Source organism: Saccoglossus kowalevskii, chromosome 16 (genome assembly GCF_978046115.1).
Source record: "Saccoglossus kowalevskii chromosome 16, keSacKowa6.1, whole genome shotgun sequence".
NCBI lineage: Eukaryota > Metazoa > Hemichordata > Enteropneusta > Harrimaniidae > Saccoglossus > Saccoglossus kowalevskii.
In genome coordinates this window covers 25,689,353-25,713,060 of record NC_140656.1, presented here as the reverse complement: position 1 = coordinate 25,713,060, position 23,708 = coordinate 25,689,353, and the positions used below count along the sequence as shown (strand labels likewise).

The 23,708-nt window shown below is 37.4% G+C and overlaps 1 protein-coding gene across 1 annotated transcript in view; it reads left to right on the top strand.

Annotated features, from left to right (window-relative positions):
• The window catches only part of LOC102806196 (VWFA and cache domain-containing protein 1-like), a 29,579-nt gene extending 7,387 nt beyond the window's left edge, over window positions 1-22,192 (top strand). The window contains exons 2-26 of the mRNA XM_085491281.1: window positions 865-1,033; window positions 1,407-1,469; window positions 2,018-2,176; window positions 2,755-2,963; window positions 3,345-3,504; window positions 3,623-3,764; window positions 4,049-4,129; window positions 4,855-4,983; window positions 6,278-6,369; window positions 6,841-6,979; window positions 7,184-7,345; window positions 7,525-7,651; window positions 8,213-8,327; window positions 8,632-8,719; window positions 9,246-9,326; window positions 9,528-9,664; window positions 9,906-10,081; window positions 10,523-10,630; window positions 11,918-12,040; window positions 12,396-12,591; window positions 13,174-13,329; window positions 15,082-15,176; window positions 16,463-16,585; window positions 16,702-16,777; window positions 20,077-22,192. Coding sequence (XP_085347407.1) covers window positions 884-1,033; window positions 1,407-1,469; window positions 2,018-2,176; window positions 2,755-2,963; window positions 3,345-3,504; window positions 3,623-3,764; window positions 4,049-4,129; window positions 4,855-4,983; window positions 6,278-6,369; window positions 6,841-6,979; window positions 7,184-7,345; window positions 7,525-7,651; window positions 8,213-8,327; window positions 8,632-8,719; window positions 9,246-9,326; window positions 9,528-9,664; window positions 9,906-10,081; window positions 10,523-10,630; window positions 11,918-12,040; window positions 12,396-12,591; window positions 13,174-13,329; window positions 15,082-15,176; window positions 16,463-16,585; window positions 16,702-16,753 — 3,063 coding nt within the window. The 5' untranslated portion in view covers window positions 865-883 and the 3' untranslated portion in view covers window positions 16,754-16,777; window positions 20,077-22,192. The remainder of the gene's footprint in view (window positions 1-864; window positions 1,034-1,406; window positions 1,470-2,017; window positions 2,177-2,754; window positions 2,964-3,344; window positions 3,505-3,622; window positions 3,765-4,048; window positions 4,130-4,854; window positions 4,984-6,277; window positions 6,370-6,840; window positions 6,980-7,183; window positions 7,346-7,524; window positions 7,652-8,212; window positions 8,328-8,631; window positions 8,720-9,245; window positions 9,327-9,527; window positions 9,665-9,905; window positions 10,082-10,522; window positions 10,631-11,917; window positions 12,041-12,395; window positions 12,592-13,173; window positions 13,330-15,081; window positions 15,177-16,462; window positions 16,586-16,701; window positions 16,778-20,076) is intronic.
• The last annotated feature ends 1,516 nt before the right edge of the window (window positions 22,193-23,708 follow it).

Below are 23,708 nucleotides of genomic sequence, written 5' to 3'. Positions count from 1 at the left end.
ATTGATTTGTGCTTCAGCAACCACTGCTTAAAAATAGAGAATGCCAGTCTGTGCTAGGATTTGTGAGCTATGTCATGTAACTATCAGGGGGAAATCTTCTCCTCGGGGTTCTCCACACTTCAGGGGGGAATCTCGTCTCGTCTCTATATCTCGTCCCCTTGAGGTGCGGGATCGGGAAAGTCACTTAAGCTTTACAGTCAACTAAGACACACACAACGAAATACGTTTCAACTCTCGTCTTAGTCGGTCATTCGAGCACTCTATAAGACACAGCGCCCTGGGGAAAAGTCCCCAAGACTATCGCAAGGCTGACCCAAGACTAGCCCAAGACTGGACTGCCTCAAGGCTCGCCCCAGGACTCTCTCGGACTGGACTCTCAGACTGCGTCTATCGTGCTGTGCTCCCCAAGACCAACTCAAACTCTCTTTATTCATTTTCAAAACACTAACCAATTACGAAACAGTAAAAAGACTCTAGGGCGTAACTTTCAATCATAAAGCCAATCACACTAAGCACAGAATACGTCATATCTTTTGATTAATCGTTCACTACATTAATAACTATGAATACCAACTGTCAGAATGAGTAGTCTGAATAGCGGCGGTTATCTCGTAATTAGTTCCAAATCACTGAGCCAAGTTCCGTCCAAAACTTCAAATAGGCCTAAACGATGACAGACATAACACAGCAATTCGCTAATAATCAATATATCCATCAATATAAATAATGGCCCATCCCCCACCTCCACGCCGTGAAAAATACGAAAACCATACATGTGGTAAAAATCAGTATTTGCATAAAAAACAACTAACTGAAATCCCATTTATACAATGTTATCAATGTCGTTGTGTATTTTTTTCACAGGAACTGATCTGCAAAAGAAATGCCTCTCTATCAGAGGTGCGTCGTCTCTGGAATCGTGTCTCTGGCCGTTATAACAACATGCTGCTGTGCGATCCTTCTTAATGTGGAACAATTGAAGGAAGAGCTGTTTAATTTAACGAACAATGGACTCGGTGTACAAGCAATGCAGGTACGTGACACCATGGAAGGTAGCCATGGTAACACCATGCGACACTGATAATACCTTTTGATGTCGTCACGCCTAGTGCACATATTTTGTCTTCGGCCACGCTTTTACGCTTTAGATTTAAAAACGACATCTCATGATATGTCCTCATGTAGAATAAATTAAATTCCATTTATTGTTATCTATGTATTTAAATCTACAAATACACATAATCAACGAAAGCAACAGTAGCTACGCCGTTAGAGAGCGCTGTTACTATACCGGATACTCGAAATAGCCGTGTTTAGTGTACAGATACTTATATGAACATTTCGCTCGCAGCAAATTAAATCCCCCTTTTATAAACAGTCTCTATATATTTTCTATCGACGCACAGGAACATTTTGATCAGCTATATTTTAGTCCGGAACCTCTGGATGGAGAAGACATTGTGGAAAAGGTGAGCACTTATAGTTTTGACGTTGAGGGCGGTTAACGATTTCGACGCTCTGAACTGTCTGAACTAAACGCTTTGTCACTAGATGGCGAGATTGATAGAAAAAATGTTTCAGATTGTGCAAATACTACACGAATCGTATTACTGTAAAACCATTTATTTTCGCATTTAATTTTACTATTTTGATGCTTTGAGCAAATTCACTTGGTTTTAAGTTCACGAACTTGAGTTATATTGTTGTTTTACTTGTTCACTTGGATTTTACGTGTTACGAAAATAGTGAAATAGAAACAAATTAATATATTGTCATTGGAGATAATGCAAAAAATGCAATGATATTGGGAATTAAATCAACTCCAAGAAACAACATACAAATTTTCAAGGAATATCTGTTTCTCGAAATATTGTCTTCACTAAAACTACTTGTTATTTTTCAACATTCTAAAGATGGCATCGAATCACGATATTGAAATATGTCACGATATATCATGGTAAAGTCTGGTTATAATTCCCAGAACACACAATCAGCCTTTTTTTGTGTTTATTGACAGATGAAAGAAGCACTGACAGAAAAAGTGATAGAAACTGTCCAGGCACTTGAGAACATCAAGGACGCAGTCCAGCAATCTTTCTTACAGGACGAAATCGATTTCATTCAGTGTTGTGAAATGACTTACGAAATGGAATTTCACCAGTTATTCGGCAAGGAGGTAAGTATGCAATCTAATATTCATATGCATAATAAATTGTATGCAAATAAAAAGGTCATCAAAAGAACTACCGACAGATAATCAGGGTTTGTGAGCGAAGATCTTTCTTTATTAAAAATTATAAATCGAAAAGTGATATTTTTCTCCATACTAAATTTGAAAAGCGAGGTGGATGTTCCCAAAACTGAAATGAGCACAAACTTGATTGTGACTTCACAGACTGTCCGTCTGTATTATCTCAACATAACATACCCAATTGCAAACGTCAGATCACACATGTCTTTCAACAATAACGGATTCGAAAAAAAGCAACAACAATACAATACAATGGAACCATCTCGGAAAATATGCTGATTTGCTGGTTGACTCAAAATCACCCTGGAGAGAGAAGGGGGTTAAACATTATTCTGTTGCCCTTATAAACAGTCGTTAGAGTGTTTAATAAATTATTGTACTTATAAAATAAAAAACACATCCATACATAAATTACACGAATTGTCCCCCCCCCCCATGAAGCGAATCATCAATTGTTGGTATGTCAAAAAAAACATTACACGTCGAATACGTCTTTTCCACAGCTTGATCCAGAGATAGGTTGTATACGAATCGCCGACACCGCTGCACCTGGTGCCAGACGTCTCTCCAATCAAGTCATCGATGTGATGAAACAGAATTATAACAATATGCCTAATTTGAAATGGCAGTATTTCGGCAGCGAAGAAGGGATTTTCTCCATATATCCTGCCTCCATTGTAGACGACTGTTTTAATTATGATCACAGATACAGGTGATATCAGTATTACAATAACATTATCTTAAAGTGAAATCATTAATGATTATTTCGCAATGGCTAGTTTAATATTATCAAATTATGGTCGGTGTAAGATCGGTCGAGTTCAAATCATACTCAAGCCTGAACGCCATAAAGTGGACTATCAGCGCCAAAAACCAATGACCGAATACTAGTATTTAACTTACGGGTGTGACTTTGAGGTCCTCCGGTGTTTTAGCTATAGGTCAATAGCTCTTCTTGTGTCGGTCTCTAATCTGTGTGATGTCAGTTTTGTAATTTAACATCAAATGTATCAAAAATAAACGATTAGAATACCAATCACAACAACTAAAGACCGGCACAGATGATGATAGTGAAATATACATACATTCTCAGACCATGGTACGTAGAAGCAGCAACACCAGAACCAAAGAATGTAGTCATCGTGATAGACACCAGTGCGTCAATGGAAGAGGAGACAAACGGGAAAACATTGATGCAGATTGCTATCGATGCCGCCATCACTGTGTTGGACACCATGAATCCCAGTGATAAGGTGTGTATAGCGAACTGACACCAGAAGCATGAACAGAGCACGTGTCTCTCATGCCAATCTCAATCTACTGAATATTTATTATGTCGAAAAACACACATCATGAATTATTAATTGACAGGTCGGTGTTGTGAGTTTCTCAGACACGGTTTTTGTCCCTGGAGGTTTTGAAGACACGGATTGCTACAAACAGGAACTGGCAAAGGCAACTTTGGTCAACATTGAGAATTTGAAAGAATTTGTTTCAAATTTGAGATCCATTGGTGAGTGCATGTTACAGCGATGTTCCGACTGATAAACAAATGAATATTGCATGTGAAATCAATCAATTTGCGAAATAGCTTATATCTCATTAGTCATTGTAAAAATATGAAAGTTGTTACGTATTTAAAATAATTGAACGTTCTTTGCTTTTAGTCCACGCTGTTCCCATATTCTATTAGTACGAGATAGCTGCCATTAAAACAATTGATTCGATTTCTTTGAATTTTGCAATTATACTGCTTTGTGTATGTCTAATACAATGTTCGTACTTGGTGTTTCTCAGGTGGAACAAAATATGGGATAGCTTTCACGACAGCATTCGATTTATTGAGATCATCCTGGTTGGAAGAAGAACACAAAAGAGGTGAGCGAACCATAACCGACAGACTGCTAGTATATTAGTTATTATTGTTCCGAAAGGCCGCGCATAAATTGGTGTTTTGTGATGAATTTGTTTACGCGTATCCGTTAATCGACTTATTTAGCTGATTACTAGCGAATGACTGTGTTATGTCTGTCATCGTTTAGGCTCATGCGAGGTTCTGGATGGAACTCGACTCAGTGATTTGGAACTAATTACGATATAACCGTCGCTATTCGGACTACTATTTCTGACACTTGGTATTCGCAGTTACTAATATAGCGAACGATTAATCAAAAGATATGACGTGTTCAGTACTTAGTGTGATTAGGGTCACCGGACAATTGTATCGAGAAACAAGACTACGAATTGTCATGGAAAATAAAATTTGCTCTGTAAAGCCAAATTTAAATTCAAACTGTATACGGCTAATTAGTAACATGTTCTTGATTGAATCAATGTAACTAAACTGACTTGAACAAAACCACGTACACAAATTAAGGTTCAGAAATATTAATATGCAATATTAATTTCACTTAGATAATTTTATTGTGTTTTTCTTGGAGTTATAAACATCGTAACAAGAGCGTGGCTAGTGTTTTTAATATATATATATAAGTATATGCAAATTTGGGAACACCCGCAACAGTGGACTTTGATTCCCAAAACAGCGGAGCTATTTCGGACATCAGGTCTAACAATCTTTTTAATTCATTATTTTCACCCAGAGCAAGTAATACTATTTCTAACCGACGGTGAACCGAATGATGACCCATCTGACATTATGTCGGTTATTCGTTCCAAAAATGAGGAAATGATGAACAGAGTTGTTATTCTAACATTTGGTCTCGGCAATGGTGAGTATACCGCGATAACATTCACAATCATTCTAATCAAATCAAAACAGTGGGTACTAATGATGTGTGGTATCAATTCAGAAATATATGCATGCCATGTTCAATCTTTTTCGGGGGAGGGTCAAAGTTCACCTGTTAATTGTGATCTATAACTTTAACGGTGATGCCTATAATGTATTAACATTTATGTAAATATACTGTCACATATATGCATATTTTACGATCCACTTTGAGGTGCTTGCCTTCTTCGGCTAATAGACAAGGCCATTTATATTTTGACTTATTATAATTATAATTATAATATAATATAATATATGATTATAGTTTTATTTATGTCTACATTATAATGTCACAAATATAATATACAAATATTTCACCCAATTTGGAAATGTTCGTGCTTGTCATTTGCATGCCTCAATATATATTCACACTTTAATTCTTGAATGTCATCACGTGTGCAAATCACAATTTTAAAACATTTTGGATTAACATCAGAAAAATGGTTTTAATGTAAAGACGAAAAACTACTTTGTTTTCATATTTGCTCAAATCGCGTCAAAATGTAGGCGGCACCGTACTTTAGTGACTTTAACCAAAAGTGAACATTAAACACCCCAAATTTTCGAACATTAAGTACTGTTTTGACATGTCTAGCAAAATAAACACCCAAGAGCTTTCCAAAGGGTTTCTGCTTTCCATAACGTCCCATTGTTTGTACAGTAAGTCATATGGCTCATCGACTATCAGCACGGCGGGGCGATCTCACGTGGTGTACAAATATGGACACTTTTTATCCAAAAATTAAGTAGTACCCGTACCCCCATATTCCATCAAGCGAGCATGCCACACTGCATGGGGGATTATTGCTATTATATCAACAATATTTCTCTGTAGTATTCAGTGATTGGAACATTATAATACACCATGCGCTAGGCGCCCTCTTTCGCCGTTTATTTGTTTCAGTCATGTGATTTTCAATGAATTTTAATTTCCTCTTCCTTCTTTTAATGGTTTTACTGATATCAATGTATTATTTAAAGCTGATTTATTAATATTGCTATTAATACTAACAATCTTGTTCAATAAATGCGTTTGTGTTGTACTGCTTACTGCTTAATGATAGATCATTTTAATATTAAAATTTATATATTCTTGAACCCAAGTTAACAGTTTCTGGCGTGTTTAATTAAAACAGAACCTCGTCCAATCACAATAATTTTCGGATGCAATTATACATTGTAAGAATCAATTGCACAATTAATCGTTTTGATATTTTGATTTCATGACACGACAGACGGTGGATTGGATTTCTTGGAAGATATTTCCTCACAGAAGTTTGAAGATCACGGATTGCCTAAATATAATGAGTCCGTGGGTGAGGTGAAGGTATGCTTATCATGTTGGTGAATTTGACCATTGACAAGAAAAAAGTTATGAAATGGGATTTCACTTGAAGTTGAAGTAATATAATTCTCAGAACCTCCTTGTCACGCGATTGAAATTATTGTACCTGTAGGCACTTTACGTTCTATTGAAGCGCGTGTGCAGTGACTTGTTGACAAGGATCCCGGGCAAAGAACCGGTCGTTCTCCCCCGAGGATTAAATAAAGGCGGTGTTCGTTGCTTCTGTTATTAAATGTCCATGTACGTGCCCATGGAGATGGCGAGCTAGTGTTGATCATTGGGCGAAGTTTGTTGTCACACTTTCGCACTTTCGCAAGCTGTCGCGTAAATGTAAACATATGACGTTACAGTGCGATGATCTATAAAAGGCAATTACAATACTTATCATCACTCGATCAAAGTGCAAATATATATATATATATATATATAAATATCTATTTTGTGTGTTCACAGCTGGGACATTATACGCATGTGACTGACTACACTTTACTTCGGAGTAAAATGGCACGATATTATGATTACTTTGCCTTTTACGATAGTTTACAAGACGAACCGATATTCTCAGTGCCATACCAAGATGGGTTTGGATTAGGTAAGAACAGATCTACTTCCAGTATTTGTTAATGGCTACAAGATGAAATGCACATATGAATATATGAAATTATTATAATTGTGTTCATGTTAATGCACATTGTATTGTCATTTTAATTATATTTCTGATATACCAATATAATCTTAAAATTCAGCCCATGCGTATGAACCGTGATTGATGAATGCATTTTTGATTCACGCCCAGGTTTGATGACAACAGCAGCGCTGCCTGTCAAATACAATAGAAAGTTAATGGGCGTGGTCGGAGTGGACATAACACTAGACGACTTACTTGCTGACGTCACCTTCTTTAAAAAAGGTGCATCCTCGTATGCGTTTATCTTTGAGGCCAACAGTAAAGCGGCAGGTAATTACTTAGTTATTGCTTTTATACTTTTATATATGAAATTTTATTTGTATTTATTGTAATTATTGATACGTACTACAAATTGAAAACTGTAATTTTAGATAACATCCCGAACATATGAGTTATTTAAAATTTACTGGACCAGCATGACAACGTTTATATTAAACATCTTTGTACAGGTCGGGCATTGATTCACCCACTGTTACCAGCCCCAATGGATATAGCAGATGAACCAATCTATGTACATATCACTACATTGGAACGTGATACAGAGTTTTTCGATTCTGTTTTCAAGAACGCCACAAAGTATGTTACGTAATACATTATGAGACGTGTTTTCCAGCTTAGCGTTAAAGCCGAGGAGTCGTCACCTACGCATGCGTCAGGTGGCCATTCATTCTTTACAAACAAGCTTCTACCCATGAGCCTTTGCGCTCTTAACGTGTGTAATTGACGGGCAAATATATATCAAAACAAAGTGACGGCCATATTTCAGTCACGCATGCCAAAAAAGGGCAAATTGTGGCATATACGTATTGTTTAAATTGTATATCATAGACCCGTTTTCATTTTAAAGCGGGGGAGTCGTCTCCTACCCATGCGTCTGATGGCCATATCGTCTACCCATGAGCCTTTGCGTTTTTAGCGTGTGTTGTTATCGTCGCTTCGGACTCAATTCCTGCGCGTGCGCAGGTGAGGACCCTCCCGCTTTGACATGGTCATTGTAAAGACGGTCTGCATTCAATGAGATACAGTAGTGCAATTACAATATTATGTGTTTCATATTGGACCGTTGTCTACGGTTTATACATTGCTTGCACCCACATTCCATGTGATATGATTATTTTTTTCTCCCCTTCTTACAAGTGGCGACACCACCGGGGAAGCTACTTTTATATCTAAACGCTATCTTCCTCGGGGTAATTCAGACAAGGAAGGAGTTCGCACTACCTCAGTGGAGTCGACGTATTACTGGCGTCCTGTGAGTCAATTCAGATCAGTTATAGTAATCCTTTGTCGTCTAAGTGATTTTTGTTAATAATGTTTTTAAATTGCTTCTTCTGGAGACGGGCAAACGTGTTTGGTTGTGTTGTCGCTCGTGGTAGTAAAATCTCTCAAAAACATATAATCTATATTGGTGGACAACTTAAAGTCGAAACGATATCGACGTTTTGAATGGCCTTCATGTCACGCACTGATTACGTCACAGGGAGCGCCTCGTCAATAGAGGGGGCTTTATATGACAGATTAGGTTTTACATGTACATATTTATATATTGTTTTCAGATTCAAGGGTCACCATATATTTTGTGTCTTGTGCAAGGTACGGGTGATTATGAAGCTGTATTGGCAAAACAAATCACAGTGGTAAATGGTACTGTACCAGTTTCTGACTATCTACGTAGTTTTTACAGTCTGCTGGCTGCAAGTGATAATCTAATAAATGAAATCAATTTGCCAATATTCACTTAACGAAGTAAAACAAGAGTTATGAAACGTGAAAAAGCCAATCAGCTACGACATTACAGATGAACGACCCTCACTTTGGTTTCAAATGCCCCAGAACTTATGTTATTGGTTCTGTGTCTAATAATTATGGTATTCGTACGCAGTGTAGCCGAATGTAGTTGAATTTCGTTGGTGGATGGCTTAAAAATCCTCTTAACGGATTATTTGAATGTGAAAGGAATCTGAATTTCCATTTCGCAAATTTAGTATTTTTCTAGGTCCGGGCCGGAATCAAGATGGCTTCCCCGGTATATATGTGTAGATTAGTCGCATTAAGTTATTTCATTATCACTTTATTACGCGAACTGACTGTGTTAGTTTTGTTTTATACTCTAATATAGTTAAGTTTTTTGAGGCTATTTCGCTAACAAAATTTACATTCACTTTTTCAGATGATGACTTCCTCTATCACCGTCTTGATCTGATACCTCCAGGGAAATCGTGCTCACATTTCAACAGATATGCAACCATAGGTATGCATATAATAAGTATTGCACTATTCTCACCTGACATGATCTGACCTGACCCTTAGTGTAGCATAGAGACATCACACATTTGTAGAAGGGTTGTCATATTCTTTCATATAACAATATAACTATTGCTTTATAAACTGAAATCACTTCGTTATATAGAAACCTATTAATAATATTTATTTAAAATTCGATTTTATTTAGATCAGCCCGTAGTGAAATTTTCACCGAATGCCTTCATAAACCCGACAGGATATCTCCAACTGATCGAAACTGAGAATGTAGTGCGCCAATACGGGAACTATATGAAAGACTCAAGTAGCCTGAACACTTATTTCAAAGTATATATTCATCTTTTTCTCAAATTCCTTATTTTTGTTTCTATTTAACCAAACATTCACCAACGTTGTAATACGAATAGCTTGATAATATTACTTTTATGCACTACTTTATAATTTTCCGTGTTCTATGACGTACTAGGAAGTCAACGCGCATGCTCGTGAAATAAATTAATTTTCCATGAAACGAACACAGTGCATAGTAATTGTCAAATCAGTTAATCTGGTCGAACCTGTTATTTAGGAGGGAATTCGTGACATGGTTTTAGCCACATCGAAGGTCAACGAACTGTGGACTCAGAATAATCTTGGTTTTGAGAATTACACATTGTATCGTTTTATTGGAAGTCATAACGGCGTTTATCGACAATTCCCCGGAATGATTATGAATAAGAAATTCGACGCCACCTCGCGGCCGTGGTAAGTAAACGTTGTGCTTCCGTTTTGAATATTCAATATATGAAGATTGTAAAACAATAGTTTGACTGATATAGCTGTATATTAGTTCTACGACTAGCAGTGAGGGCAGTTGTACTAAGCCAATAATTAGATTTTTGCGTTTGACTACCTGAATTTCAGTATTGGGACTTTACGGAAAACGAAAAAATTATCACGTGTGGGAACATTGGTTTCATTGTCAGTATTGATAATTGTAACGGGAAGGTTGCTGAGAAATTGTGTTATCTGTAGATCTGTGTTACTAATACATTGTGTGTGTAGTTTTTATCCTCAGACCATGGGTAGCAAATAACACCGGGGTTAAAAAAAAATATCGCGTGTTGTGAATTAACTAACGCAAAATATTACGATAGCCGCTGAAACAATAAGAAACGGTTGCTCAGACTTGTATTTAATTTCTAGGTACATGCGATCTAAAAGTAACCGGGGGATTTTGACGTTATCGGCGTCACGTGGGACTGACAACGATGAAGGTAATTTCATCACACTTAGTAAAGCGATAACAGAAAGGTAAGTATTTAAAACGTTGAGGGCGCCCTATAAAGAACAATATTTCAAATGTTAGGGCATGTTACTGAGCAACGAATTGCATACACACTTGGCCCACATTGACTGAAAAACTCGTTATCCACTACAACCTGCTACTGAGCCTCATTCATTGGCTTTTTCTTCTTTATAACGAGGGCAGCGAGAGCGACTGAAGGTATATATAAAAGAGTGTATGTATACTCTATCAGTTTGAAAACGGTGCACTTCCGGACAATTAGTTGCGTCATTTTGTTTGTTTGTTTGTTTGTTTTAATTGACAAATTATGCTAAGTGAGATAGCTCGTTCATGTTTAGAAAGTTTTTAAGTTAAAGCAGGAGGGTGGTCACCTGCACATGCGCGGGAATTGAGTCCCAAGCGACGATAACAACATGGGTAGACGTTTGTTTCTAAACAATTACTCCAATGTCTTTAGTTATTCTTGGTCATGAAGAAAGACATCTTCCTCTTGCTGCAGGACTGCATCAGAAACTCTCAATTCACATGTCTGGCGCTATGATCATGCTGCCACCTTTTAGAGTATCCTCCACCCACACTCCTTAAAACATCTGTCCTTTGTTTTGGTAGTAAAATTAACCAGCTCAGTTTTTTTTTCGTCCTTACGTTTTCGTTTGCAGGCCTAAGCATTCCTTGGCTATTTCTTTTGTCATCATACTATTTTCTTTCGTATATCATCATTTCGTATCATCAGCATAGTACATTCGATCCAAGCGCTTCTCTTATTTCTTAAAATTCGCCTTCTAACAATTATGTATCATTGGAAAAATGAGTAACGCGAACATATCTTTTGTCCCCCTATGAGTTTTGCTTTTTAAAACGGTCCTCCATTGTAGGGATAGTTAAGGTACCAAAGCCATCCCATTTACCAGTTTTCCAATCTTACAGTCCTGTGCTATCTTTCTTTTGAGCGTTATAAACCCACTCATCCCAGAGGGCATGAACCCTTTTGAAGGGGTCATATGCTGTACATTTTCTTCCCAATTAAAGGTCCCGATACAAAACAAAGAAAAAGGGCTAAAACCGATTCAAGATGAATTTTGCTGTGACTGTTTTAAATTAACTTGAATCTAACGCACTTACAGCTACAGAAAATCAAACGTTTTGTTTTGTGTGCTTAACCATGGCAACATTTCGCTTGCGCACCGTTCGTTTGTTGTTGTTGTTGTTGTTGTTAGCATCATTGAGAGGCATTGTGGTTGCCGGGCGTCGACCGTCACGATTGTTAATATTTTCCTATATTTCTTCTGCAGTATCACTTTCTTGAGTGCCACGTCCGATGACGTCATGGTTGTCATGGGGATGGACATCACATATTCTTACTTCGACAAATTGATGAAAAAGAATTACCCGCAATGTGAAGAAAGCAAATACAGGTAAAACATTTGTAGTCTAAGACAGGTACCAACATTACTATAAAAAAGTAAAACATGGTCATTTGCACAAAACTAGGATGGAACAAATTAAATTTGTATAAAATTTATCCCGAAACATCTTTTAGCAATCTGTAGCCGTCATTGGGTTACTAGTATAAAATAAAAATTATTTATATTCCGTTTGACACAACAACTATAAATTCACATATCGGTGTAGAATAAACAATGGGTTCAGGGCGCCTTCTCTCAGCTGCCGGCGTCCATAATTTATCATTTCACCAGTGATTTCATATCATACTCGTCCCGAGTTGAATTACTGAAGCGTAAATGTTATGTATTTGTTCTTTTCCACCAGGTGTTTCGTAATGGATAGCAGTGGCCATCTTGTTATGCATCCCGAATTGATCCAACCCGGAAGTCGATTGTACACACGTGGGGAGCACATAACACAGATAGAGCCGGCCATCGCACAAGATTTGATCGATAAAAATATAATGAAGAAACGAAGATGTGTGAACTTCCAAAACATCAAGGATCAGTATTATTATGTTGTAAGTATTACTACGCACAATCGATAGTCATATTGACCCGGGTGTACATCTCAAAGCGAGACTGTTTACGTTGTACCTCATAACTGGTATGCGCGCGCACAAGAAACGCCGAATCGTCGACTCAAAAGTGACAATGCTAATACTGTAAAGGTGTCTACGTAATGAAACGCTATCTACGTCGATAAACATTGATTTTCCCACAATTCAATGCGCTTTTCTAATGGAGTCACGAGTACGAGTTTTGACCAGGGCGCGACATGCTCTAAATACCATAGATGGCTCCTTCGATACCTTCCAATCACCAAAGAAATTACCCAGTTAAAGCTTGGTAACGTCTCAGTTGTATTCGTTGGTCTGCACAATATTCAAAATCGCCATCTTTATTCGCATGTGACCAATATTTCGCGCTTGCGTGGCGCGACGACCACCGCCCTTCAACATTTTGGTAACGACCCGGGTTATTTCAACGTTAATAACAAAAAATTATGAACGAACCAAAATGTATATAGTTCGGCATATTTTATATTATTTATGTAAACTTTTCAAATTTATATTTATATGTATTGCTATCATTTTCCACAGACAGAACACGGGCCACAGTCAAGAACCATTGACAACCTTGATAGTACAGATTCATGTACACGTTATCAGTTCTCAGAGATTCCTGAAACCAACGCGTATCTTGGAATCATAGACCAGTCAAGAGCGTGTTTTCCTCAGCAATGCGCATGTGTTCACGTGAGTAACGTCTGCCGCTCTATTTAGCGATGGCACCATTTATTCCTGTCACATCGCTAAAGTGAGGGATTTGTATCATGCCTTTCTATTTTGCGAAGGCATCCATTTGTTCCTGTCACATCGTTATAGTGAGGGGTTTGTATCTCGCCGTTCTATTTAGCGATGAGATCTATTTGTTCCTGTCACATCGCATCTTCGCTAGCCAAGGTCTAAGTTTATTCGGCCAAGCCTCTAAACAGACCTTGACAGAGCGACCATTAAATATGCGTATTCTAACAGTCCTCCCAGTAGTCAGTTGCTGCATGGACGTACATTATTGCTGTTAATCATTGTCCAATCAGTTTGCGTGTTCACAAATCTCTCTTTGGCGTTTTATTTTAAACAAAATGGTGGCACCCATGAATCGTGATATTTGTGATGATAAAATTGCGAAAGTTTTTGGTGTTGGTGCCCTCAAGCCTCAATCAGGTACAGGCAATCGACGCAGTTTTGTGTGGGGAGGATGTCTTCATAGAGACAAAAACAGGAAGTGGAATTTTGTTTTATAATTTGGTACGTCCAAGCTGATTGGGCGCCTTGTTTCAAGGCGCGCCCAATCAAACCTCACTGCTAAAATTGTTAACAAATGCAGAAGATCGGTACAGATATGCTCGTAAACTTGCCTAGAATGTACGGATCTGCGTTAAACCTTTGATTTACAACTTAACATTGCACCAGCTCACGGGCAAGGTCAGTATTTTTTTTTTTGACCCAATATAATATAAAATTTAAGATTCGAATCTTGTCGTGAAAAATCAAAACTAAGATCGGGCGGCAACTCAGCCAAGATGAGAGTACGTCTGCCTATTTATAAATTTAAGATGAGTACAATAGAAAGACAATGCGTCTTATCAGGTGTGAATCACCGTGCAGCGTCCATCTCTAGTACGTCCATGGTTATAGTGAACAATTTGTATCCTGCGTTTCTACTTTGCAATGACACCCATTTGTTGCTGTCACATAGTTATATTGAGGGATTTGTGTCATACCTTTCTATTTAGCGGTGACACCCATTTGTTCCTGTCACATCGTTATAGTGAGCAATTTGTATCACGCCGTTCTATTTTGCAATGGCACCTATTTATTCCTGTCACATCGCTGTAGTGAGGGATTTGTATCATGCCTTTCTATTTAGCGGTGACACCCATTTATTCCTGTCACATCGCTATAGTGAGGGATTTGTATCATGCCGTTCTATTTAGCGATGACACCTATCTGTCACATCGTTAAACTGAGGGATTTGTATCACGCCGTTCTATTTTGCGATGGCACCCATTTGTTCCTGTCACATCGCTATAGTGAGGGATTTATATCATGCCCTTCTATTTAGCGATGACACCTATTTGTTCCTGTCACACCGTTACAGTGGTGGATTTGTATCATGCCATTCTATTTAACGATGACACCTATTTGTTCCTGTCACATCGTTATAGTGAGGGATTTGTATCATGCCATTCTATTAGTGATGGCACATATTTGTTATTGCCACATCGTTATAGTGAGGGATCTGTATGCCGTTCTCATTAGTGGTGACATAAGTCTCGTTACTTTCTCGCTTTCAACGAGATCTCGATGTCCATTGGCGCCAGAGTTCTATTCTTTACCATATCCCGTGTTTAACACTCGCTTCATAAAAGCAACTAGTACTACTTTCATTTACAGTATTATGACTATGCTCTACTTATGCATACCTATCTGTATTGTGCTCTGTAGGATCACTGTCAACGGAACGATAATGACGACTGCGAATGTCCATGCTTATCATCAGCCCGATACGACTTCTGTAACGACCAATTCTCGTTTTCAAGGTATCCATACATAAAACTACTTTGAAAATCTACTGGCTAACTCACTTTCCGTTAAATTACATTCATTCAATTAGAATTAAACTTGTATCTCAATCCCATTTAGGAATGCAATTTAATTTCAATTTTATGTAGAATGTTATATACTGTAGAATACTTTGTTTTAGCTGGAATTAATTGTCGCTGAAAAGCTTTTTGGATGTTTTGTATGGAATTCATTTCCACTGACTTTTAAACAAGTTGAATGTAAAATATAGGATATTGGTATAGTCGCTGGATTTTATTTTCACTGAATTATTCCTTATTCCAAGCGAAAATAAAGTATTTTACAGTATATTGATTGAAATAACTTAAATTCCATAAAATGCAACCCAAAACTTGATCACATTAGTGATTTGTAGGTATACTGTATATCAACATGGCTCGGGTCTCTCCGCCATTCAGATAGCATTGGAATGCATGTAACTGCCTGGAGCCCTATTCGTTTGTTTCATTTGTAGCGACGCGGCATTTTTTATATATCAGTGATGATCGATAGTGATATAAACAATTATCTCCTAAAATCGCCATTGATTCACTCGACTTTGAATGCAGCCATGTCGGAAGGCGCTTATAAAATGACAAGCGCTCTCGTGACCATAACACCCTGTATTGGTCGCACGTCATTCCACTCGTTATGCATAAAACCCTAAACGTATTTTATTCCCATTAAATTTAAAATGAAGTCATTTTATTTTATCTAAGTGCAAATTGCAAGTGCTATTTTATGGTAGGGATTCACTTGTACGCATTTAAACGGCCAAACTTCTCATCGTATTCTAAGACACATCTACTAAATTTCCATATTATCACGACAATAATCCCATTCTCTTGTTTGCGCGTGTGTGGGTGTTTAATAAATCAAGCCAATCAACAAGAAAAGTGCGCAAATGAATATTTGGCGGATGGATAATTTCTTAAGGCTTACAAAATGTTTCGATGTTTTCCAATCGGCCAATAGTATTGTTTAGATTTCAGTTAACAATTATAAAAAAAAGTCCGCGATAGTACTGAGAATGTATTTTCTGAGAACGTGTTAATAAATGGTGAATGTAAATACGAAACGCTCTCAAACATTAAAACATGCTGAAAATCATGATTCAGTATTGAAAGTTTAGTAGATATTCCCTCAGCAAGTTGCACATATTGCGTGCACCACATATTCCACATATCAATAGCTATGCACTATGGATAAGACATTTTTAGCAATGATCTAAGAGTACGCTTTAACACTGTAACCTTTTTCGCAGTGACGACGCACCCTCGTGTACTCCGCCAAGTCCATCGTTATCGCGAGTAGTCGAAGAGGAATTGGACACGGAAGATTTGTATCAATGTTTTAAAGTTACGTGTGAGTTCGTTAATATACCGAGGTAAATAAAAGTGAGAAAGAAAATAAATAATTGAAGAGAGAGAGAGCGAATGGGAAACGGACAAATTGACATGTAGATAAATGAGTGACGAATAAGTTTGCTATTCTTGCTTTCAGTGTAATTCCTACAGTGGATGTTTATGGTCAGTGGAAAATGAACAGTGTTTAGAAAACAGGGTTGGATCCGATGAAGGTGGGTAGCTAGTTAATAGCAGTGTTAGTGTATGTAAGATTGCAGAACTGCACCGATTAAGTCTGATTATGCGGTTACACCATGGAGTACATATTATTGTACATATTAATATTGATATACAAATGACTACTAGTACTAGTAGATTATGACAAGCAGTGTTACTTTTGAATGTGTGTGAATGCGCTATTTTGGAAGTTATTACCTGTAATTTGCATACTAGTATATATATATATTTCCTGGTGATATTTCAAGAGAATTGTACATGGTATTCATATGTAGTGTGAAACATACAAACACAATTACATGTACAGGTCATAGGGAAATTTTTTTTTTGATTTCAATTAGTTCCTTGCATATTTTCACGGTTATCAAAATTCACTAATGTATACTGTGAAAAAAATCACAACAGATATAATTAGCATATTGTGTTTTCTAAACTTGAGAACTTCAGTAATTTTTACGAAAGTTTGGTTGCACACATTAGAGACTGCTAATTTTAATCCATTCCATTTCATTTACACAATGATTTTGTTACTAAACGCTAACACGTCAGACGTAAACTATAATAGCCGAAGCTCACACGTAGCAATGAATTGTGTTCACGTTACACGAAGTACGGGCTAAGATTTAAGCTGATTTAGGCTTATCTAGCAAATTTGCGTTTCGGCTAGACCCAATTGCGTCCACGCACAGGGAGGGACAGTCGTTAGCACGGGCTAAGGGGCGCCATCAGTTGGTGACCTTTGGCAAGCCGCTATTTGTGAACGAAAAATGGATGACACGCGCGAGGTTCTATTTCTGCTGCTGACATGTTTGGTTCTAATTTTGAAGCGACGTGCACAGGAACGTGAGAGAAGACGGTCCCAACTTATTTGGATGCATAGAAACAGTATACAACGGCGTAACAGAATACAGAGTTTTATTAATGCATGTCGTAGACAGCGAACCAAATTTATTTTGTCTACGATTGGAGCTGCTGTACGCTCTACTACAGCGACCCGATCAGTGTGGAAGCGTGTACACTGATCTCGGTTGCCATTTTGGAAATGAGAAAGTTGGATATATTTGATCACGTTCATAATGTTCACACCAAAAGGTCGCTGCAGAGGGCGCTTAGCCCTGGGCTAAGCGTTCGCGCACACTTCGTTAGCCCGTGTATAAAGGGTCTAGACCGCGTCTTAAATTCGGATCAGATTTAACCCGTACTTAGCGTTCCTTAGCCCGTGCTAAGCGTTCACGCACGTTCGTTTAGCACGGGCTAAGGAATTTGACCTCTTAGCCCGTGCTAAGGAGCTGTGCGTGAACGCAACTAATAACTGCCGGTTTTGTTTTTATAAACTATTTATAGCATGCAATTGTTCATAGCGTTGTTCATTTTTTATTTCAAAAACACTATCGTGTGTACAGACATGTAATAAACATATCTTCTGATCCGTTAGGCTGTTCAATGTATTTGACACATTTGGGAGACTCAGTTATATTATATTGAAACCGTATTCTTTATTTAGTTCACATGCATATTTAATAAACATTTTTTTATTATACGTGGTCAAAACGATAATACTTGACGCTTTTTTGAAGGGTACCTGCGCAATGTATTGTCGTAAATCTTGTAATTCCTTTTAGATGTTTTTAACATGTTCAGGAAACATGAATATTTCCTTTGAAGCAGAAATTTATGGATGTGAATTTGCGATCAAATAATTTCAACTACAATTAAAATATAGAGAGTAAACTATGTATTTTTTAAGTTGTAATGATGCTTTTCTAATTGCAACATATTACTGTCAATCTTTACCATAGCCACCATTACACGCCATTATATAGTAGTATTTGGTTTTTACATTCACGGCCATAGTGTGACCTTTACTTAATTTACAACCTTACCCATGGTCAACGCATTGATTTTCTATTGGCTCATCCTGTAAATTCACAACCCTTGTCATCGATGCATTGACGCTACTTTGCATGACAGTACTTGGCACATGCTGTAATCTACATTCCTGGCCATTCACATGTTTCATTGTAGTTGCTTGTTGTGCAACGTTTAATTAGGATACAATTCTACCAGGCTGGTAATAATGTTCGTATTCATTTATCCATTCGTACTTAACCTAATAAAAATTAAATACATCTATTTCAATTTATTTTAATATTTTATTCAATATTGTTATTATGTAGGTACGTGAATTCGATTTGAACTTGACCTGAGTTTGATGTGTTCGTGAAGTATTAGATTAATGATGAATATGTTTTTAAATACTGGCCAGATACTCAAGTTTTAAATAAATCGGTCAAATAGGCCAAAGACACTAGTGTCTTTGAATAGGCATGTAGCTTGATTTTATTCGACTTTACAGTCGTGTTTTCTAGATACACATGTTACTCGGTTACTCAATGATAAGTAAGCTTATACAGCATGCCATTGGGCATGGTGGCACTAGCATGTCACGTCTATTTAAAGGGCGGTGGTCGTCGCGAAGCGCGTGTTCGATTCCCATGTAAACAAACAATGTAATTTACACGCGTTTTGTACGTCGCTATGAGTCTCACATCGAACAGGACGCAACGCGACGACCACCACCTTTAACTTAAAATAACAAATATTTTTCTCGGCATGCGTCCTTGTGAAATAGCTATTTTTTGTACCCTATAGTCCCGAGGGGCAGGACTAGACGTAGATGCGATAAAACTTTAACAATCACAACACATAAGTTGAAAAGCTCGTCAAGAATGTGTTCTTGCCTTTTTTGGACGACGTCATCACGTATGTATACACTAGTTGACTGACGCGGACTAACTCGGATCTGAGTACAGAGAACAGAGCCATGACTCACTTCTCCCTTTTTATTTGTGCACACTCTGTTATAACTTCTCATGCTGGTCTCGGTTTTATGAGCAATCACTCAGGCTCCCATTATATGCCTAGCCTCGAATCCGCTGCTATCTAGGATCTGTGAGCATCAATGTACAGGTGGCCAGGACTGTGAACTTACATAATTCGCCGGATATTATTATACAATAGTGACGTCAACCAGGTTTGAACAGAGTGGGTGGACCAGGTACTGCTGCCCCATGGAACGCACCGATTGCTATGGTTATAAAATAGTATACAAAACAATTGCTCAAAAGATAACACAAATTTAAATAAACAAAGTATATTCGCATGTTCATTTTACATTTTATTTTATAACCAGGCTAGTTGAAAGTGTTCACTGCTTTGGTCGCAAAGTCCACACATGTAATTCACTGTGCTTCTCAGTACACGTGGGGGACTTATAAGTATTCTTCCATTCCAGATGAGCACCTGCCCATTTACCTTGTTGCCTGCGCCACCGCTGTGGTTGTTATCGTAGGCGCCGTAATTGGGCTGGTTGTCTACAGGAGAAAACTGCACGACAGAAACTACGAGCAACCGTCACCGATTGGACATAGCTATCCTAAAGTTGGAAACAATGTTCCAAGAGAAAACCCAGGATACGCGCCTTCTCCCAGTGACTCACCAAGTGCACCAAGCGCCCCCGTTCAAGACGACGATCAGTATTCCGCTTTGGATATTGACGGTGGTGATTATATAGCACCGAACCTTGAGGAACATAGCCTGTAGTCTGAGCTACGGCATGGAGAGCAAACGAGTATGCATGAACAAGTGAATAACTATTTGCATAAGTCATTTGCATGTTCTACACCCCAGCCCAGAATTTAATGCATCCAGTCAATTTCACTCGATTTTTTGACAATTCCAATACAAACTCATAATTGAACGTGTACACGGGCCCGAGATCGGTATATATAACAAGACAACGTAAATGGCAGTTCATTTTGCGATACATACCGATTTATCGACTTGACAAACATAAGCCATATCATTTGATATGCAGCCGTACTTGTACTATATCACAAAAATAGTTATACACGAATCCATAATTTTTAAATTGAAAATTACCTTATTATACGTACAGATCAATTGGCTGTTCCTCGATTATCAGCCATATCCTTTGGTCGGTTACGTGCAACCCGTGACTATTTATGTTTACGTTTAAAGCGGGGGAGTCGTCGCCTGTGCATGCGTCAGATGGCCATAGCGTGTCATTGTTTATAAACAAGCGTCCACCTTTGCGTGTTTAGCGTGTGTTGTTGTCGTCGCTTGGGACTCAATTCCCGCGCGTGCGCAGGTGACGACCCTCCCGCTTTAAGCTTATAACCTCATAATAGGCCGGCATATTCAGTACCTTCTTGGAGTCAGGGCTGCAAATGACTAATGTATATAGGAATGTATATCTATTCGTCATTTAAATGTATACACGTCATGAAAGATTAGTTTTATCTGTAATAGAGATCGGAACTTTTGAGGTTTATTCAATAATATCTGTAATTACGGTAACAATACTCATTTAATTAGGAACTGTGGAGAATGACTAATATTGTAAGGTTTTTTGTTTTTTAATAGGCCCAAAAATCTCACCATTTTAAGCAGTAAAAAAGTGTTTCTCTAAAAATTAACAATTCCGGACCGTTGTTTGAACAGTGGCAACTTTGAACCTCGGATTGATCTGTATTTCTCTGACATGTTCCGAATACTATGAAGTCTGAAGAGCAAACACGTCTTTTGCATTTCAGGACATTTTGACATTTGCGATTCGACGGATAGTTGGTGGACGATATTAAAAATATCGCTGCACCAAGTATTTTCTTAATTAAATAAAAACATTATTATGAATCAAAAACAATACGTTTGTATATAATTTTTAATACATGAAATGCACAAAATTGTATTGAATTTACAAAACATGACATTTTGTCTTAAAACTCTCGTCCGCTTACATCACAAACAAAACGACGGCTTTTGCACGTTGTTTTAGCGCTGTCAGTGTGCGTACATGTGTACAGCGGTAGCGAACATGGCGAACACGTTTGATCGACTATTAAATTTTAAATTAAGTTTAAATAAAAAAAAAATCCGACCGACCGACCCAATTTTGTTTTTTGCCTAATTGTTATTGAGGCGTGTACATTATAATCATTTATGTTATGTAATATATTATGTTACTGCTGGTGTGTGGGTTTTTTTTGGGGGGGGAGGGGGGGTTGTTTGAAAATTTTATTTAATCAAACCACTAAATTGAAAACTATTTTTCAAATAATTGTGAGCATGTACTACGTATTTGATTTTAAATAATTTTATTTATGTCGCCACATGTAAGTTTCGTGTAAACTAACAATGCATTTTACACTCGTAACCATGGTAACCATATCGAATAGCACATTTTCTATTTTTTGTAAAGTTTTTTGACGAAATTACATGTAAATATCTCACAATTTGTATAGCAATGTCAGAAACATATATTTATACCGAGCATGGTGAAAAGTCTTTATTATTAACTTTTGCTACAATAAATGACACCACGTACATAACGTTGCTGTATTATTTAGGATTAACAACTTGCATGTTTAAGGTAGATATTACAGTTCAGTAGTGGCAATTTTGCAGGGAAACTTGATGATCACGTGATAATGTTAATGGCAGAAGCCAATGGTCGGTCACATGATTGTTCTGTCCTTCAGTGTTATCTGCTATTAAACGAGTCGAAGTTCCCTACATCCCCAACATCCCACCCCTTTCGTAGCACTCAGGCCCGTAGTTTGGGGGAGTTCGGGGGGTTCAGTCGAACCCCCTAAATTTGGGAAGTGAATATAATTATGGTCGTAAATTAGTACATATTAAAACAAACAGTAATAATTAAAATAATTATCATCGTTTAAATCACTTGACCAACATCACACTCGGTCGAAATTACATAGTAATAAGCATTTTGATGGCAACGAGCTTCAATCGTGAAGTTATACCGGCTTTGATTGGCTGTTGCTGAGTTGGGAGGCTAAACAGTAGTCAATCCAAAAAAAGTTGTTATAAATGGGCAAGCTGTTATAAATCAGCCAAATGTAGTCAACTTATTGTATTAGTGCGTGTAGCCTGTGTTATTGGAAAATAGTGTACTGCTACGGGTTGAAAAGATCATTGAAAAAAATACCGAAGATTTATAATCAGTAAAATAGTTCGATCACGGGTTGTATAGGTCTTAGAGCCAACAATTTACTCCACTGTGCTGCTTCAGCACTGAAAGTATGCTATGAATTATACTTTTCAAACATATTTAATGAATAATATTTGTGACCATTTCCGTGACAAGCTGCGAGTGTGAGCGCAATTTCTCCACATTGAGAAGATTGAATACATATATGGGGCAAGCTCTAGCTTTGCTCCACATTCATCAACAAATCGATATTTATCGTGTTGTGGATACGTTCGCAAAGTTACATCCAATGAGGATAACTTATGTAATGTATTGTGTGATATGCCAAAGTCTGTGTTATCAGAGTAGTGTGCTACACAAACTATTGTCAGTTTTATTTTTACATAAATGATATATCATGTAAAAAAAATTATGTTAATGAAATAAAATAAGGAGCCACCGTAATCGCTGAATAAAATACAGTGAAGCTAGAATTTTTTGTCTGTTTTAAAACATATTACTATTTTATATATGGCAAGCATATATCCCAATATCTTATAATTTTTTTCGGTAACATATGATGAAAAAGATGATGAAAAAAAAAAAACAGATTTACAGTGAACCAAGACATGTATATACTGTAAAAAACACTTGGTGGTATGTCATTGGATAGAGCATTCTAATTTGTTAGATGCAATCATTGTGACAGCTATTTGTTATGGTAGCGATATGGGGGTACGAATATTCGGAGATCATCGAGAGGGTACGAACTGATAGATCTACGAATGTTGGGTGAATGTTGAAGGCTGCCATTATTCTTTGTTTATTTCAAGTGTTGTATCTCATATTGGTTGAAAATATTTTAAGTAAAAAATAGCCGGTACCAGAAAACATGTCATATAATGTTTAAACAATTA